At 41.1% G+C, this 20,088-nt stretch overlaps 1 protein-coding gene across 1 annotated transcript in view; it reads left to right on the top strand.

Annotated features, from left to right (window-relative positions):
- The first annotated feature begins 333 nt into the window (after window positions 1-333).
- The window catches only part of LOC118027292 (sodium-dependent phosphate transport protein 1-like), a 34,691-nt gene continuing 14,936 nt past the window's right edge, over window positions 334-20,088 (top strand). Inside the window, exons 1-10 of the mRNA XM_035030498.1 lie at window positions 334-381; window positions 1,591-1,670; window positions 6,724-6,896; window positions 10,719-10,952; window positions 11,255-11,342; window positions 11,693-11,779; window positions 17,101-17,219; window positions 17,326-17,487; window positions 18,432-18,564; window positions 18,655-18,802. Of these exons, the coding sequence (XP_034886389.1) occupies window positions 1,643-1,670; window positions 6,724-6,896; window positions 10,719-10,952; window positions 11,255-11,342; window positions 11,693-11,779; window positions 17,101-17,219; window positions 17,326-17,487; window positions 18,432-18,564; window positions 18,655-18,802 (1,172 nt within the window). The 5' untranslated portion in view covers window positions 334-381; window positions 1,591-1,642. The remainder of the gene's footprint in view (window positions 382-1,590; window positions 1,671-6,723; window positions 6,897-10,718; window positions 10,953-11,254; window positions 11,343-11,692; window positions 11,780-17,100; window positions 17,220-17,325; window positions 17,488-18,431; window positions 18,565-18,654; window positions 18,803-20,088) is intronic.

Here is a 20,088-nt window from a genome sequence, read left to right as displayed (position 1 = left end):
TTGAATGTTGGGCAGATATGTTCTTTGCAAAAGAGAGAGAGAGGAAGGGAAGGGGAGGCGAGGGGAGGGGAGGGGAGAAGAAGGGCAGGGCAAAGGAGGGAAAAAGGAAGGCAGGAAGACAAAAAGCTAATAGGGTGTTTATGGGGCATTTAAAAAGCCATAGCCTTTCCGTCAGAAGGGTACTGGATACCCAGAGCCACGCTCAAGAGAAAACATCTACCCTGGGAGCACGTAGGCAACAGTGTGGTTCTCCCTCCTGGCAGGAGGAGACCGGCCATGTCTGGCTATACAGTCATGAACTTGATGGCAGATTTCCAGGAGGTGTCTAGTCCACTGGAAGATTGTAAGACTCATACTCCTCATCTGAAGATTCAAGGAAAGGTAAAAGTGAAGTTAAAAATTAAACCTTTTAACTCTGCGATAATGAAGTCAAAGATTGGGTGAAGGATTAATGGGGCTAAAAATTGGAAAATCCAGAAATTCAGTACTTTTTCAAGTTCAAAGGCTTCACAGGGGAAGAAGGAATCGCTTGTCTGTCCCGAATCAGGTCAGTCTTACTCTTATATTGCTACTAAATGAAATTAACAATTCCCCAGAGTGATAAGGGGGGGCTTCTCTGTTAAAGATATTATCAAGGGTGTTTAGCAAGCTGAGGAAATTTGGGGGGAAAACGTATTGCCACAGATTCTTCCTGAGGAACAGTAAAAGGAACATATTTCTAGGGATTAGTGTGAGGTGGACAGTTGTGTGGACAGTCAAGGAAAGAGAAGCGTGTGGTGTGTGTTGTATGGTGCTTGTGTATCTGTGAGTGGTATGGGATGTCGGTGGCGTGAGGTATGCCTAAGTATGTTTGTGATGTGTGTGGTGTGTGGCTATGTGTGCTTGCACTTGCGTGTATTTTGAAATAAACAGCAGTCCCAGAAGATGTTTCAGCATGGGATAATGGTGGTTGACCAGCTGCTCATTCAAAATATTTTGCAAATCCAACCTTAGGAATTTATCCTTTGAGCATCTGGTCAAACGGATGTGGCTGAAGCTCAAGGTGTAGACAAGGGCATGACCAGTGCCTGGTCTGTCCAGGAAGGGGGTTGACCTGGCTCTCCTCGAGAGAGCAAAATTAATAAGCAGATAGTTATTCTTCAACCCTATAAGAAAAATAATGTATTTAACTTTACTTATTCCTTTTCCAACGTTCTTTTTTACATTCAAGTTTCTGACCTTGAGCAATCTCTTCCTGCCTGAAAAACATGTTCTAACGTTCCTTGCAGGGCACGTCTACCATCAATGAATTCTCTCAGTTTTTGTTTGTTTGTCTCACTTTTGAGGGATATTTTCACTGGACATAGAATTATGGGTTAGCAGGGTTTTTGTTCTTTTTTAATAGTTTTCAGGGGGGCATGTATATTTTTAGTCAACTAAAAAAGCATAAAAGCGCAATGTCAAAGGAAGCACATGGTTGAGTTAAATGGGTACTGATGTACGGAGCAAGCTTCCCTCTGATGCATGTTTTAAATCAGAAAGGAGTACTGGGTGGTTTTTGGTCAGTTCTTCCCTGCGTTATGCTAGTACCAACATGTTTTACACTTGCAGCGGAGACCACACCCCTCAACAAGACGAGAAGAAACTGGAACCCCTTACGCAAATGGATAACCACTTCCCTCCCAGCAAAGGTAGAAATTATTCTCTATCCCACTGCATAGGCTTTTTTCTTCTTATATATGACATCATAGGGGTGCTTGGGTGGTCAGTCGGTTAAGCCTCCAACTCTTGATTTCAGCTCAGGTCATGATCTCAGGGTCGTGGGACTGAGTCCCACATAGGGTTCAGTGCTGGGCATGGAGTCTGCTTAGGACTCTCTCTCTCCCTCTGCCCCTCCATGTGCATGAGAGCTCTCTTTCTATTAAAAAAGAGAGAGAGAGAGAGACTGAGAGAGACATCATAGATTCTAGGTGAGAGGATTTTCCCATAAAAACATATAAAGTGTTAGGGTGCTTGAGTGGCTCAGTCGGTTGAACATCCGACTCTTGATTTTGGTTCAGGTCATGATCTCAGGGTTGTGGGATTGAGCCCCGTGAGTCGGGCTCCATTCTCAGCATGGAGTCTCCTTGAGATTCTCTTTCTCCCTCTCCCTCTGCCCTTCCCCTCAATTATGCTCTCACTCTAAAATAAATAAAATCTTAAAAAGAAACATATAAGTGGTCTTAGAATTGTTCAGGAAAGGAGGTGAAAAAAATTAGTCCTGCTATAGTTTTCCACTAGAAAAACCGCAAACAAAAAGAATTCATATATTTTAAGTTATTTTGCTTCTTGTATACTTGTCAGTTTAATCACTTGGTGGAGAATATCAGAAAGAGGTGCACTATTTTTGTTCCATCTCAAGGAGAAAGAAACAGATCCCTGAATGGAAGCTAGGCAGGATGAATGTTCTTGAGTCACTGCATCCTTGGACATCAACACTTGCATATCCTGAAAACTTTTTTAGACAAACTGTTTATTTTGAGCAGGGCAGGGGAAGGATATAAGAAATTACCACTATTGTCTTAGAGTTATGTGCATGTCATGGGGAATACAATCCCAGGAGAGGGAGTGGGCAATGAATTACATTCTTTTTCAATTTATGTAAAGATGAGTGGTCTATTAACTTCTAAATTTCTTCTTGTGTTATTTTTTATATTTAGGGGTTTTGAGTTTTCTATTGTTCATTTAATCTATATTCAAATTTATATACAGATACTCAAAACATATAAACATAGAAACCATATAAACTGATATATATATATTATATATATATATATAAAGCATATAAACCAATATATATATACAGCTTACTGATTTCTGCCCTTTTTCTTAACATTTCCTTCCTTTTCAGTTCTTTGGGTTTGTTCCTGTGTTACTTTTCTGTCTTCGAATTCTTTCTTCTTTTTTGATAAATACCCTCAGGGGTGTACTTTGGCCCTAACTGTCCATGAGTTGAACACACAGTATCTTAGCGTTGCTCATCCCAAACACTTTGGAATTTCTCTTGGTTTACTTTTTAACTCAAGGTTTATTTAGAATTAGTTCATGTTCTTCCTGAGGCAATGTGGAGGAGACGAGTGCATAAACTCAAAAGGCATCCCTAACTGACAATGACATCAAGTCCTTCTCTCCATATGGTGAGGACTGCCTCCCCTTTGCTCTCTGGAAGGATTTTTTTTTTCTTTCTCTCCTCCAGGGACATTCCCCCCAGCATTTCTGTTAGTCTTCCAGGTCCATTCACTTTCCTTTTGATTTTAAAGAGTGGGTTTAGAAAGCTTTGGAGCAAGCCACCCTCAGTGTGTATGTGTGTGGTTGGAGACATTTTTTCTGATGGCCCAAGGACAGTGAGTTTTAGGCTGTCAGCCAAAGGAAGGACTGGCTGATGACTGAGCTGTTTTCTTCCTCTGCTGAATTCCAGGGCTCGTTCACCCCAAGCAAATTTCCACAGTCCCCCTGGCAAGGTGGGGGGTCAGTGCGTTCAGCCCTCACTGAGTCAGTAGGTCTTTGGCATCTAAGTGTCTGAGAACAGGGTCTCTTACTAGACCCTCCCATTGCCATGGCCTTGGCACTTGACTCCTGTTGTTCCTGTGCCCTGGGAGGCAAAAAACAAAAACAAAAACAAATAAACAAAAAAGCTGGTATCAAATGTCTTCAGGGAAAAATCTGCCTTCAATGATCAGTCTATGCCTTGTGGAGCCTGTCTCCACTGAACCCTTGGCCTGAATATTTCATTTTTCCTGGCAGATCATCCATACTTCTAATGATATATTTGATTTGATTTGATTGATTGATTTTGGGGGGGCGGGCAGAGGGAAAAGGAGAGAGAGAATATCAAGCAGGCTCCATGCCCAGTATGGAGGCAATGCAGGGCTCCATCTCACGACCGTGAGATCATGACCTCAGCTGAAATCAAGAGTCAGATGCTTAACCAAATGAGCCACCCAGATGCCCTGAAATATTTTATTTTAAATATATTTCATTTAATATTTGTATCTGTTTACAAAGGGAGATCAGTCCAGAAAACAAATTTTCCAGGCGTTAGTGTAATTCCACTTAGCAGTATATCCAATATTTGTCTAGCTGAACTTCAAAACCCTTATGAGTCAGCAACACCCTTTTACCCTCCCTCTCCCCCTTCTGGAACTGGAATTTCTGCAGCAATGACCCAGTGCCTGCCCCACCCCTGTATGGCAGGAGTACTGGGGGCATAGAGCTTGCCTCTCCTTTCACAAGTCCACAGATACAGAAATATTATGCTCCAGCGTGAACCTCCTTCACTTCTGTTTTAGATCATTTAGATGATAAGATTTGTGACTTTGAGCTAATGAGATTTTGGAGGAGACAGAGTTGAGCTGATACTGTATTATAAGATGAGACTTTTAAGGACCAGAGGGTGGGCTGTGGTAGCCAGAATCCTAAGATTACCCCCAAGATTCTGGCCCCTGGTGTACACGCACCTTCCGCTAGTTATTTAAGCAAACACTAAGCTAGGTGCTGCCTGAAGGGATTTAGCAGATTTAAATAAGGTCGCAAATCAGCTGGTCTTAAAATAAGGAAATTACCCAGGAAATTACCCAGACCTTAAATCTGGGTCTAGAAGTCAGAGACCAAGCAGCTAGAGAGACTCAAAGCGTGAGAGAGTTCAACGTAAGAGAGATTCTTCCTGGCTGGTTTTGGAGTTGGAGGAAGCCATGTGACCAGTCACACCAACTGTAAGCAGCTCCCAGCTGATAGCTGGCAGGGAGACAGCAACCTCAGTTCTGCCTCCATAGAAAATGGAATTCTTCCAATCACCTGAATGAAAATGGAAATGGACCCTTGCTCAGAACTTTCAGCTGAGAACTCATTCGGGCTGAACCCTTGATTTTTTAGCCTTTGAGACCATGAGCAGAAAACCCAACCACATTCTGACCTACAAAACTGTGAGTTAATAAATGGGTGTTGTTTTAAGCCATTACGTTTGCAGAAATTTTCTTTTTACACAATAGAAAATGAACACACTTTGTAAAGCCTATCTACAACAGAACCTTCAACAAAGCATTATCTGAAATGTAGAAACATTAGAACCACTCCGTGTAAATCAGGAACAATGGTATAAAACCCAGGGATGCCTGGTGCAATCAACAATACACTGGTGGTTCTGATCCAAGGAGAACATGAAATTAAAGATCTGAGGATAACAAAAGAAGAAATAAAATCATTATTTGCATATTCCCAACATAAAACAGCACCTGCAAATTAGCAGATGTATTTTTAGAAACAATAGCAACTTTTGGCTACCTGGTTGGATATAGTATCTTTAGAAGTCTAATTCATTTCTTTACACCAACCACAGGCAAATAAAAAATGTAATTAAAGAGACACCAAATTACCCTCCATTGGGTTGTAACAATGTAGGTTCTCTCTTCTCTTCTTTGGGTCTGGCCAACAAACGTGCTTTTGGATCTACGCCAATCTGATCTGTGATCATAGTTTCTCAATATGTTCTTAAGATTTATTGAAGTATAATTATATACAATAAAATCACAGATCTTAGGTGTACCTTTAGATGAATTCTGACAAATGCATAAAACTGTGAGCAAGACTCTTAGAACATTACATTAAATTCCCATTAGGTTCTCTCTGGTTCTCTTGCCTTGAGGAAATTGCTGTTATAATATCTAACCACACAAATTAATTTTGCCTGTTTTTAAATTCATAAAAATAGATCTCTCTAGTATGCACTTTTTTGGTGTCTAGCTTCTTAAGCTGAGCATATTTTTGTTGACATTCATCTAGATTGCTGAGTGTGTACTTCCTGCCTTTCTATTTTTGAGTAATGTCCGTTATATTAATATAACACGGTATGTTCATCCATTCCAAACATTCAGCTATTTTGAATAGAGCTGCTATAAACATTTTGGTACAAATCTTTTTGTAGACCTATGTTGCTATTTCTCTTGGGAAAATGCCATTTATTGAAAAAGACTTTATTTTCCTCTGTTATATTGCATTTAGTGCCTTTATTCAAAAGCGTTTGACCATGTCTATGCATCTGTTTCTGGACCCCCTACTCTCTTCCGCTGATGAATTTGTTTGGCCTTACACCAATACTACACTGATTATTCTAGTTTGAAACTACCTCAATAAGTACATTACATTTTTTTAAATGCACTTTTTCTCTGCAGGGTGCTTATATGACTATTCATAGACTATTGATACAAATTTAGAGAATTAAACAGTTTCCTTCAAAGAAAGTCTTTGCTGTTATTAAGGGCACTTACTTCCAAGACTAACCCAGAGTATTTGTAAGTCCTCCCATTAAAACGGGCATGAGACAAAGTATCTGGAGGACCTGTTTAATTTTCCGAGACATTCTTGTTGGGATTATATTGTAGGGAAGGATGGGACTATTATATCAATCACACAGCTTCTTATTGTATCATAGTTTCTTAAAGGCCATTAAGTACAATAAAATTTTAAATTTAATTTCATAATAAAAAATTTAAATTAATACCTAGGGTTCCATAATGTAATCCTGTATGTCAGGTATATATATATATAATTGATTCAATATACATATGGTTATATATTATATATATATGTATATATATTACTGTATGTCAGGTGTATATGGTCCCAAATTTCTGAGTGCCCTTTCTAAGGTTGCTGTATGGTTTTATCTCAGCTGTGTTAACAATGGACACTTTCTGTTTTACTTCTTAGTTCCAAGTTTTTGTTCCTTCCGCTATGGATTATCTGTCCTCTTGCATTTCTGTAACGTGGTAATCATGGCACAACATATGTGTCTGAGCCTCACAATGGTAGCCATGGTGAACAGCACAGATGCTCACGGTTTGCCCAACACCTCCACAGGGGAGCACCTGGATCACAGAAAGGTATACGAAAAATATTATCCATAGTCACATGTTTAAAATCCTATCTTGCTCATTAATTTGTGTAGAGATTGAATGTTATCATAATTGATGGGACAGTAATCATTACAAAAAGAAGTTCAAGTCTTCACCTGTCTTGCTAGTAGTAACCTAACTAAACATGTCCCATGATTAGAGCACGCCTTAATGTTTGTGAAGGGCTTTGTTATGTGAATCCTTCTATGTGAAGAAGAATAAAAACTGAGCATTGGGGTCCCTAGAATTGAGAACTTTGGATAAGAGGAAAAAGAGAAAGTATTTCAAACCAGAGCAGAAGTAAAGACATGTTGTTTCTTTAAAAGTTTTTGAATATGCAGTATATTTACATGCTTCACTAATTTCATCTCTGGAAGGTAATGAGTTGCTACCTGTCAGAAGATGTAGAACAGGAAAAAAGTGGAAATGAATGGGAAGAATATTTTTTTCACTCTACTCTTCCTATGTTCTGTTATGAATGCACAGGCAAACATGAACATACTTTCTTATTGTCACCTTTTTTACATTAAAAATAACACTTTATATGCGATGTACTGCACCTTAGTTTTTTTTTTAACATAATCATCAGAACCAGGCTTAGATATGACACATATGTAGGAATTCCCATATAGGGAATTTAAAATAACTGTAATTAATATGTTAAGTCTCTAATGGAAAAAGTTGGCAACACATAACACCAGATGGGTAATGTCAGTAGGGATGGAAATTATGAGAATGAATAAAAAAGAAATAGAAATCCAGGCAACTGTAACATAAATAAAGAGTGCTTGACAAGCTCATAAGTAGTCTCAATGTAGCTGAGGGAAGAATCAATGAACTTCAATATGGGTCAATAGAAACTTCTCAAGCAGAAATGAAAGAGAAAGGAGGGGTTGGGAGGGAAGCTTAACAGAATATCCCAGAATTGTGGATAATATCAAAGGTATAGGGGCGCTTGGGTGGCTCAGTTGGTTAAGTGTCAGACCCTTGCTTTCAGCTCAGGTCATGATCTCCTGATCATGAGATTTGGCCCAACGCCAGGCTCCACACTCAGTGGGGAGTCTACTCAAGATTCTCCCCCTCTCTCCTTCCCCTTCCCCTGCTCTCTCTCTCAAATAAATAAATCTTAAAAAAAAAAAATAACATATAAATGGCTAGAATACCAGAAAGAAAAGAAAGAGGGGCACCTGGGTGGCTCAGTCGGTTAAGCATCTGCCTTCGGCTCAGGTCATGATCTCAGGGTCCTGGGATCGAGCCCCACATCGGGCTCCCTGCTCAGCGGAAGCCTGCTTCTCCCTCTCCCTCTGCCCGCCACTCTGCCTGCTTGTACGCTCGCGCACTCCCTCTCTCTCTCTGTGTCAAATAAATAAATAAAATCTTTAAAAAAAAAAGAAAAGAAAAGAAAGAGAGAGTGGCAAGAAGTAATATCTAAAAAATTAATGGCTGAGAACTTCCCAAAATTACTGGTGGACACCAAACCACAAGTCCAAGAAGCTCAGAGAATACCATACAGGATACTAAAAAGATAAATAATTAACAATGAGAAAAACCAACTAGACATACATATTTAAATTGCAGAAAACCAAGACAAAGAGAACATCCTGAATGAAGCCAGAGGTAAAAATATCTTACTTACAGAGGAACAAGGATAAGAATTACAGAAGACTTCTTATCAGAAACCATTCAATTAAGAAGAGAGGGAAAACAATCTTTCAAGTGTTGAAAGGAAAAGAATCTGCCAAGTTAGAATTCTATATCCAATGAAATTACCTTAAAAGTCAAAGGGGATAAAAACTATTTCAGACAAATAAAAACTGAGGTAATTTATTGCCAGTAGGCCTGCCATAAAAGAAATGTTAAAAGATGGCAGATTTTAATCCAACTGTATCAATAATCACTGTATTATTTATTTATTTATTTATTTATTTATTTATTTATTTTAGAGAGAGCCTGTGAGCAGGCGGGGGGAGGGGCAAAGGGCAAGGAAGAGAGAGAATCTTAAGCAGGCTCCATACCTAGCATGGAACCCAACGCAGGGCTCAATCTCATGACCCTGAGATCATGACCCTAACATCATGACCTGAGCCTAAATCAAGAGCCAGACACTTAACTGAACGAGCCACCCAGGCACCCCTCAATAATCACTTTATTTTTATTTATTTATTTTTAAGATTCTCATTTATTTCAGAGATAGAGCATGGTGGGGAGGGGCAGAAGAAGAGGGGAGAGAGAAACTCAAGTAGACCGTGTTGAGTGTGGAGCCCCACGAGGGACTTGATCCCACAACCCTGAGATCAGACCTGAGCTGAAACCAATAAATATGTTCATCAGTAGATGGATGAATGCACCAACTATGGTACATCCATAAAAGAGAGTACTACTTAGCACTAAAAAGAAATGACCTAGTGACACACAGAACAACATGGATGAAACTCAAAATAAGTATGCCGAGTAGAATAAACTATATATATAGTGTATGACTCCATTTATATAAAACTTCAGAAAGTGAAAACTATGTCGTAGTGACAGGCAGATCAGTGGTGGGAGAAAAACAGGAGGGAGGAATTACAAAAGAAGTAAGGAAACTTCTGGAGGTGGAGAATGCATTCACTGCCTTGATTGTGGTGATGGTTTCATGAGTATACACATAATTAAAAATTTATCAACTTGTACACTTTATACCAAAGATTAAATATGAAGTTATGTGTCACTTGTACCTCAAAAATCTTTTAAACTCTTTTTATCCAAATTTTCTCTTGAATTATATTCTTTAAATATTTGTAGTATTTCATTGCTTTGGTTTCAATATTGAGAACTCCACGTTCTAGAGAAATGGCTACTCACAGGGGCTATATACTGAATCAGCAAAAAAGGAGGGAGCTCGAGCTGTGGAGGTCCTATGAACCTCCCGCTGTAATCCAGGGAAACTGATCTTCAAACGTGAGTCGCAGAAAAGCACTTCTCTTTGCTGACATACAAAGGTACTAGATGAAAAAAATGAGAGAAGATAGCATGTAATTATTCCCAAATATGAAGACTCACCAGAAAACTGTTTCCATAGAGCAGATCTAAATTGTAACCTGAAATTACAAAAGGAACCTAAAAGCTAGTGAAGCAATTACAGTTAAGGAAGGAGAACCGCAGAGAAGAACATACAGGAGCTCAAAGCCAAGATGGCCAGGCAGCTCTATGCTCTGCCCGCAGACAAATGAAGACGAATAAGTTGACAGAACTCAGGGAAGGATTATGGAAAAAGAAGACATGTAGAACATTTTAGAAAAGAAAAAGAAACCAAGCCAAAAAAAAAAAAGAGAGAAATGGCCTTCTTCCTTCACTGTCTCACCCAATTATTTCCAGTCCAGCCCGAGACTTTCTCTTTGTGATTTGATCAATCACTATTGATGGGAGTAGTCTGGATGTGGGGGAATGTTGTTCTGTGAATGAGGTTGACTTAATGGAGCAGTCAGAGGAGGAGAAAAGGCAAGAGGACATTCATGACTGTGGTGGGCATAGTACTCTACAGAAGGGCTAACACGCAGTGTAGCAATGTTCAAGAAGCAAGTATTAAGTGTCCATGCTGTCCTGGGGCTACAGAGGGTGCCCTTGACTGCAAGGACTTTACATTATAGTTGACGATACCATGGTTACATGTCAGTACACACAGGAAAAGACGTTCCAAAGGAACAGCAAGGATCCCATGATAGAGAATGAGGCAGAGGGGAGCTCCTTTACACTGATTGGGCCATCCCTGAATATCACAGTAACTCACAGGATGCAGAGTGGCTCCATGTGTCTCCTTGTTTCTTTCAGAACCCCGTGTATAACTGGAGTCCTAAAATCCAGGGTATCATCTTCAGTTCCATCTTTTATGGTGTAATCATCACCCAAATTCCTGTCGGATACTTGTCTGAGAAATACTCCATCAAGAAAATGATCGGCTCTGCATTATTCCTCAGCTCTCTACTTAGCCTGTTAATGCCAATGGCAGCTGAAGGTGGAGAAGCTTTCCTCCTGGCATGCCGAGTAGTCCAGGGAGCAGCCCAGGTATTAAGATAATGCAAAAACTGGGGGCGCCTGGGTGGCTCAGTCGTTAAGCGTCTGCCTTCGGCTCAGGTCATGATCCCAGGGTCCTGGGATCGAGCCCCGCATCGGGCTCCCTGCTCTGCGGGAAGCCTGCTTCTCTCTCTCCCACTCCCCCTGCTTGTGTTCCCTCTCTGGCTGTGTCTCTCTCTGTCAAATAAATAAATAAAATCTTTAAAAAAAAAAAAAGATAATGCAAAAACTGAACAGGGTTTAAATTCACAGAAAGTATCAGAGATCAGATGTCCCAATCCTTCTGATTTCAGGGATCAGTATTCATAGCTCAGCACGTCACGTGGGTCAAGTGGGCTCCTCCCTTGGAACGAGGCCGACTCACCTCCCTGAGTCTATCAGGTAATGACGTAGGGCCTAGAATGTTTGAATCCCGCTATCATCTTATTCTAGCACGTTCTTCCTAGACCTGTAAAAGATGCGTGTTTGGAAGTGTCCAGGGCTTTGGAAACCATCTGCTCCAGCATCCTCGCTTTAAAGATGTGGAAACTTTCTAGAATGAAGAAAAGGCTCCTTTACCTCAAACAACAGGAAAAAAAAGAGAAAAGCGAATATTTTATTCTCTTCTTCTGCTCAGTGTTATCCTTACAAATGTATTTCACTGGAAATTGTTTATTTCTACCGTGAGGCTACATTATCTCTATTCTCAGATGCTTGTGCTCCTTAGGGGTTTCTTTGTGCCCCCTGATTAGGAATTCTGCTGGGGTCCTTCATTGTTCTGCTTGCGACTGGATTCATCTGCCAATCCCTGGGCTGGCCCATGGTCTTCTACATTTTTGGTGAGTCTCTGTCTGTAACATCCCAGTTGTTATTCAGAATTGAAAAAAAATTAAAAATAAAAACTGACTATAAGGTAGTAATTTATATAACGCTAATGATATTTAAAATCATGAATCTCATTGAAGGAAAACGAGAAGTCAACATTCATTAATTTCACACTACAAGCAGAACTATACATGTGTTATTGTACATTACCTCTGCAATTCTATAATGTAGGTACTAGAGATCCATACCCCTTACATGAAACCCTTGGGGAAAGGGATGACCCACTATTGTTCATAAAAAGGAGCATACAGACTGAAGCAATGCTAGGAAGGAGATACATAGGGGAAGACACCCCAATCCCACTCAACTCTCTCTTCTTTACCTTCTTCTTGGGCTGCTTGCCAAATCAATCTAGAAAGCAGTCTACCCAGGGGCCTGTTGATGTTCATTCAAGCCAGCCATCTGTGACCAACGCAGGACACCGAAGGGTGAAGAGTGGGTCTAGAGGGACGAGCGGAAGACATCCAATGCACACTGTGAGCAAATGGCAAAGCCATAATATGAACACATGCCTTCCATCCTCCAAATGCCATTGCTCTTCATCACTAAATTAGTCGTCAGTAGTAAGTAATGATCAGTATAGTGACAGTACCCAAGCCCTGTACCAGGAAAGGGGCCAAAAAATACTGGGACTGTCTAGCCTGGGGAAAAGAAAACTTGAGAGAGCATGCATAAAAGAGAAATTCACACCTGCTCTGTATTACAAAATTAAAACTAATCAGCAGAAATTATAGGGAAGTGAGGTTTGCGCTCCATGAAAGACAAGCTCAATAGTTAATGCTGCCCACCAGTGCTGATCAAAGGTTGGATGACCTCCTACACTTGTGGTGTATTCCTATTCTGATGTCATATACATGGGTATGGCAACATAGGTCATTTGCAGTTCTCATGGGTGGCTCCATGAAGCTCAGAGAGAGGCACAATGCGTTGTCCTGGGTCAGCAGCTTTCCCATGAATTGCCTCATTTGGAGGCACCTGGAATGGGGGGAAGGCTTAGAGGGTAGCAGGGTAGGGATTCAGGCATCTGCCTCCACAAGTCTTTACCATTAGGCATCGTGTCATGCCCACAGAGGCCAAATGGCCGGCTCCAGTTTATGGCAGAGGCAAGACTAAAACCAAGAGGTTTTGTTCCATTTGAAGGTTCTTCTCAATGAAGTTAAATAAATCTAAATCCACACTGCTTTAAAGAACAAAATAACATCTGCCTTTGAGCAGCTTCTAATTGCTGGAGAAAAGCTCCCAAAAGAGCAAATCAGATCACAAACTCACATTGGTGCTTAAAACGGCCGTTTCCCTCCACAAAGACTATTTCAAACTTCTCAAAACCTCTCTAGTCTCCTCAATTCTCTAAAATGGCTCCCTTTCCCCTGCCTTCTCTCTCATGTCACCTCCCTTTGAACAGTGGAAATTATTGCTCAACCTGTCTGTACCCACTGCCCCAACCTCCCAGACTTCTCCTCAACTTCTATCTGACTCGCGTCTGACCCATTCTGCCATCGAGACACTTCTTTTTTTTTTAAAGGTTTTATTTATTTATTTGTGTGTGAGAGAGCACTAGTAGGGGGGAGCGGCAAGCAGAGGGAGAAGCCGGCTCCCCACTGACCAAGGAGTCTGATGCAGGACTCGATCCCAGGACCCCAGGATCATGACCTGAGCCGAAGGCAGATGTTCAACTGACTGAGCCACCCAGGTGTCCCATCATTGAGACACCTCTTGACAAGATCATTTACAGCTTCCATCAGAGCTGCCCTGATTCCGCACTGAGCCCATTCTTGGCCCTCCTCCAACGAGGCCCTTTTCGTAGAGTCTGTGGGGTCAAGATTATATACTCTTCAGAGCCCACGGCCATCACTCCTAGTCATCACTCCCAGAATTGTTTGCTTAAAAACCACCAGGGCTTTTCAGACACGGAAGATCTCTCCGGCACATCCACTGAATTTAGACTTGGCCAACGAAGGGCAGGCAAAACTGCTTGCAGGAGATGTAAATGGAGTATGATGGGGAAGGCAAGAATTTCTACACATAACCAATGAAAACTTCTTGTAGTATGGAAAGGGATCTGAGTAGGAACAGGAGGTCAAGCCTCAGACCACAGTGACCAGGGATTTGTGACCAGTGGAATCAAAGAATTCTAAGTTTAAACCTCATTCTTCCTCGGGTTTCTTTAAAAAACTTTCTTTGTCTTAGATTTTCTATAGTTTGAATATAATATGCCTCGGTATATATTTTTTTGTATGTTCTCTTGAGCTTCCTGTCTCTGTGGTTTGGCGTCTATCATTAATTTTGGAAGACTAATTATTCCTTCAAATATTTCTCCTGTTCCATTCTCGTTCTTCTCCTTCTGATAGTGCCAAATGTATATATTACACCTTTTGTAATAGTCCCACAATTCTTGGATACCTGTCGTTTTTATTCTTTTTCTTTGCAATTCGGTTTTGGAAATTTCTACAGACATTTCTTCAAGCTCGATGATTCCTTCCTTGGCCATGCCTAGTCTATTGATGAGCCCATTAAAGGCATTCTTCATTTCTAGGTTAGTGTTTTTGATCTAGCATTTCCTGTTGATTTTCTTATTAGAGTTTCTGCCTACTTACATGAATCCTATATTCTTGTATGTTGTCCACTTTTTCCATAAGAGCTCTTAGCAATATAATCACAGTTGTTTTAAATTCTTGATTTGATAATTCCAACATCTCTGCCATTTCTGAATCAGTTCCAATGCTTGCTGTCTTCAAACTATATTTTTTGTCTTTTAGTATGCCTTGTGATTTTTTTGTTGTTGAAAGCTCAACAAGATGTACTAGATAAGAGGAATGGAAATAGTCTTTCAATGTGAGGTTTTATATTTATCTGGCTTGGCTAGGGGTTAGAGTTGCTAACTGTTTGCTACAGCTCTAAGTTTCAAAGGCTACAATTTCCCCTGCTTTTGTGTTTTTATAGTCTTCTTAAATAAGGTTTGACACGTGTAGTTTTTCCATTTGTATTCCTATTTATATACAGGAAAACTACTGATGTGGTGGTAAGGTGTAAGATAGTGTTCTGTAGTCATATGATTAGTCTCAGTCTTTCAGTGAGTCTGTGCCTCTGGGGTTCACCTTCAGAAGTCCTTCCCAGTGTTCCCCCCATTATGTAAGACAGGAAGGCCAGAGGGGGTTGCAGTTGGGTATTTCCTTTCACTTAAGCGGGTTAGACTCTGGTAGAAGTTTCCCTTGACAGCAGGCTTTGTTAAGAACAGGATGCTCTAGACATAATTCAAAACTGCTACTTTTCCTTTCCCCTGCTGAAAGGATGTAGGAATTTTTGTCTCATCTTCACTGTGAGAACCTGGTTAGGTCTCCTGAAGGAAAAACTCACAAAAGTATGAGAGTCCCTCCAGGATTCCCCCCACCCCAGATTTTTTTACCTCTCAAACTTGTCCACACAACCTACTGCAATTAATCAATTGCCAGGTTTTCTTACCCTGATACTGGTTCCCATGTAGTTTTCTGCTTCTGGGCTTCTGTTCCAGGAAGTTGTAATTCTCTGTATCCCCTATCTGTCTCTCCAATTTTGGGTACAGTAATTTGCCCTATGACCTCAATATTCTGATGGATCAAAGAAGAGTTGATTTTTATTTTGTTCAACATTTTTCTTGTAATGAGGATGGGAGGGATGACTATCAAGTTCCTTACGTGCTGGATCAGAAACTAGAAGTCTCTCTCCAGATCATTTTGAAGTTACATTTTTGTCAACACAGGATGAGAAGACATACCTTATTTGAGTTTCTTAATAAATCCATAACTTAAACATTCATGTGAATTTCCACGTATAGTCTTGCCCCAGGCCTCACAAATGTTAGAGCTGGCCAAACCTCCATGCCCATAAATCAAGTGGAAGTTCTTCAGTCCACATTTGACCTGAGTTCTCAATCACGTCCATCACCAATGGTGCCCTTGCCTAACTCTCTGCATTGGTCTTTGTTCTCCTGGCCATTCTGTCTTAGTTTTTGCAGACTCATCCTCTTCCACTTGCCATTAACTCTTGTCTTTCTTCAAAGCTCTGCTCCAGGCTTCTCCTTGAGGACTGTACTCCCAAAAATATAATTCATGCTAAGTGTCAATTACACTTATTAACTGTGTGTCCCTGGGCAAGGATGTGGACCTTTCTGAACATCAGTATTCTCATTTTGAAAAAGAGCTAATAGGCCCATATGAGTTTCTGAGTTGACTAAAATACTATATTGAAATGTACATATTGCACATGTATTTATTAGATATTCACTTCTCTCCACTTACATTTCATCTTGGGATTGGGTTCTCAGGTCACAGAATGACATGGAAATAGTATATAGTTGAAATATCCTTTTAATGTTGTTTAAAGAGTATTGTACAAGCCTAAGATCTTACAGTGGCTCCAGGTTTCCACATGGTCTAATCCCATCAGCTCTCGTCCTCAACCTTTCCCGTCCTCCCCTTGCTTCCTCTCCAGTCACACTGGCCTCAGGACCTAGGCCTTCAGCACTCTCTGCTCCCTCTGCCTGGAGGGTCCTTGCCCCATATCCATGTCCCAGCCTTCACTGAGCATGATACTCCCCCCGACCCCTGTAACTTTTCTCCAGAGCTCTTGTCACTGACATTTAACACCCTTTACTTTTTTACTTTTCATCATCTTTTTCTCATCCACTAGAAAGTAAACTCTGTGAAGACAGAAATTTTTGTGTTTTATTCATTGCTGCGTCCCCAGTATGTAGAATAGTGAATGGTACATAATGTGCATTTAATCAATATTTGTCAAATGAATGAATGTCTTTCTGGAAGACTGACTGGTGAGTACTACATACTCCCTGTCCTAACAGATGATTCCTCACAGAGGACTTGTGTAATCCCTCAGGCCTGGGCTGAATCTTAGGAGCATGGCCAAGACCTAGCTCTCAAAGCGAGGTGATCGTCAAGCCCTGTGAGGGTTCAGCTGTACCATATTCTCATGGTGGAACACGTTGGGTAACTGTAGAGATGAGGGCCTAAGAGCAGGGAGTCCCACTATGATGAGTGGAGGGATACAGAGCCTCGATCAGGAGAGGCCAGAGGGCTTACCGCCCTCTCTGCAAAATTCATTCTGTAGGCACAGGCAGCTGTGGATACAGAGAGGACTATCAAAACCATAAGCCTTGTTGCCAAGTTTTAAAGAAGGAAGAGGAGGTCCAGGTTCTCTGACCGATAATGACAAATGCCAATTTGGTAAAGAGACTTACTACCAACAGACGCAATTTCGAATCTAACCTATCCTGCTTTGATAGGTGCTTGTGGCTGTGCCCTAAGTCTTCTCTGGTTTGTTCTGTTCTATGACGACCCAAAGGACCACCCATGTATAAGCATCAGTGAGAAGGAATACATCTTGTCCTCCCTCAACCAGCAGGTAGAACACAGATGCTCCACTGTGGTATCTTCCAGATTCTGTGCCGAATGAAACCATGTTCCTGCTTGTCCTAATGTGCTAACAGTTAATGGGTTTTTTTCCCCAGGTCAGCTCAAGGACACAGTCTCTGCCAGTCAAAGCTATGATTAAGTCTCTTCCCGTCTGGGCCATTGCTTTCGGTTCTTTTGCTTTTCACTGGACAAATAAAATCATGGTTTTGTACACTCCAACGTTTATCAACTCCAAGCTTCGTGTGAATATAAAAGAGGTAAGTTGACTTGTGTTCTCCTTTTAGCTTTATGAAGGACTCTTCTCATTTCTTTGTTTCTTATGTCTCTAACCCTAGCTCTTGCTGGCCCCTACACCATTTAGCTGACATTCTGTACCTGGAGACTGTTTCCAATTCTTATGTTAACATTTCCCAGATCAAGGGTGTAGGTACATATCTGGCACTCCCACAATAGAACACACTCATGTTCCCACAGGTTCCCTACCTCCCATTCACTGCATGACCACCCCAATTAGTATTATTTAAGGCTCAACACCATTGTTGCCTACAGAGACTGGGATCCTTCCCTGCCACCCTGCCCAGTTCACATCCAACCTATCTCTTGGGATAAGGCAATGAGTCCTAGGTCTTGCTTTGAAAGGATGGGCACTCTCATTTCTTGTCTGACTTGGAGAATGACTGTTCCCTGAACCTTATGTTCAAAGCCATACTAACCAGAAAAGACTCCTATAGAAATGGAATGCCCAAAGTGCCATTCATCAATCAACCTCCAGTAACCCAGCCTTGGGGCCAAGCACTCTCTGATTCAGTGTTATCCTCTGTGAGACCCTGGACGTGTTGAAAGGATTAAGGGCAGTGGTTCAGAATCAGCACTATATGAATGTCTGTAGTTGCTGTCATTACTAGCCCTACCATCTTGCCCAGGGCCCGCATTTCCCCATTCCTGACTATAGTCTTCGGATCTCGATTCTCCAGTACTTTCAGGTCCCGTGACACTAAGAAGAGAAAACTCGACGGACTCTGACAACTCTTCCTGACCCCAAAACTACTTTCCTCTTCCTTTTGGGTGGTGTGGCCCCAAGTGGGAATTCTGAGTTTGCATGTTGATGGTTGTATGGCAATACAAATTTTAGATACTGAATTTTAGCGTCAGGATGACTCCACCTATCATACTCACCCTTACACTAACATTTACTTCCCAGAATGGGCTGCTATCATCCCTCCCCTATTTGTTTGCCTGGAGCTTTGGTATCCTAGCAGGTCACCTGACAGACTTCTTCCAGTCCAGGAATATTCTCCGCTTAATTACCATCCGGAACCTCTTCAACACACTGGGTAAGGAACAGCCAGGATGTTCAAGCACCTTGAGGCCCTTTGCCCCGTCTTTGGGATGCCCCTAACTGTGTTGTCTGAATCACTCCCCAGGACTTCTCCTGCCTGCCTTCTTTAGCATGTGCCTGCTCTACCTGAGTTTCAGCTTCTCTAGCACTACCATCTTCCTGATACTTGCCAGTTCAACAGGAACCTTTTGTATGACTGGAGTACTCATAAATGGCTTGGATATTGCTCCCAGGTAGGATTTTAAAAATCTCTTTCCCGTATCCAAGCTCCCCAGGGTGTTTTAAGATTCCAACTATTTTGGAGTTCGTGGCCATCAGGCCAAAATTCTTCCAGAAGCAGCATCAATATAGTTCATTCATATAATGTAAGTAATCATTATGTACCTAACGATATATTAATGTTTGCAACCCATATATTTATGAAGTACAGCCCAATGATTCAGAGCACAGATTCTAAAGTCAGAAGGCTCGGTTTTAATAACAGCATGACCACTCTCTTCAAACAAATTACTTACCTTCTCTGGGCCTGTTTCATGGGAGTGGTAAGAGAATGCTTACCTCATAGGGTTATTAGAGGATGAAATAAGTTAATTTAGGTCAAATACACAGAATAGTGCCTGGCCCATAGCAAACACTGTATACAGGTTACCTCCTCCCCGTTGTTGAATACATGTTTGAATACATGTTTATATATTATGAATCCTCATGAAAACCCACCAGTTAGTAGTACTTATTTTATAACTAAGAAAACCTAGGGTCAGATACTTGTCAGCCAAGATCTCACCACTGGTTTGGGATCTTACTTAGGATTTTAATCCAGATCTGTCTGGCAAGATCTTTTGCTTTTACTATGATGCCTTTTTTAAAGATACACTAAATGTGACTGATGGAAGCAGCCCGGCCATTTGCACAACTCCAGGGTGCACTGTTTACATCGTGCTTTATAGGGCTAGCAGTCCCTGGAGAACATGGATCCAGTAGGAACAGAATTCTCTGAAGTTTAGCAAAGCAGTGGCCGTGGGGTAGAGAGGTGAAATCAACAAAGAATAATCCACTTGTCTCGATTCTTATAAAGAATCTTGTCCATTATATCTACACAAGGTGAGTGCCAGAGTAATGAGGACATGTATCCACTTGTTTTATTCAGTTCCAAGACCCTCCTTAAAAATGCCCACAGGTGTTCTGATTATATATATATATAAATTATATATAAAACATGTAAGGATTATTTGATACAGAAAGCACAATGTCAACTGAGCCATATGCACTTTGAAATCAAGAATGTATACAGAAATAGGAACGCCTGGGTGACGCAGTTGGTTAAGCATCTGACTCTTGGTTTCGGCTCAGGTCATGATCTCAGGGTCCTGGGATGGAGCCCATGTGGGGCTCCGTAATCAGTGCAGAGTCTGCTTGAGATTCTCTCTCCCACTCTGTCTGCCCCTCCTGCTCATGCTTTCTCTCTAAAATAAATAAATCAATGTTTAAAAAAAATAATGTATACAGAAATAGAGAAAGG

This window comes from Mirounga leonina, unplaced genomic scaffold (genome assembly GCF_011800145.1).
Source record: "Mirounga leonina isolate KUSES-001 unplaced genomic scaffold, KU_Mleo_1.0 Mir_366, whole genome shotgun sequence".
Lineage (NCBI taxonomy): Eukaryota > Metazoa > Chordata > Mammalia > Carnivora > Phocidae > Mirounga > Mirounga leonina.
This window is presented reverse-complemented; position numbering and strand designations above follow the sequence as displayed.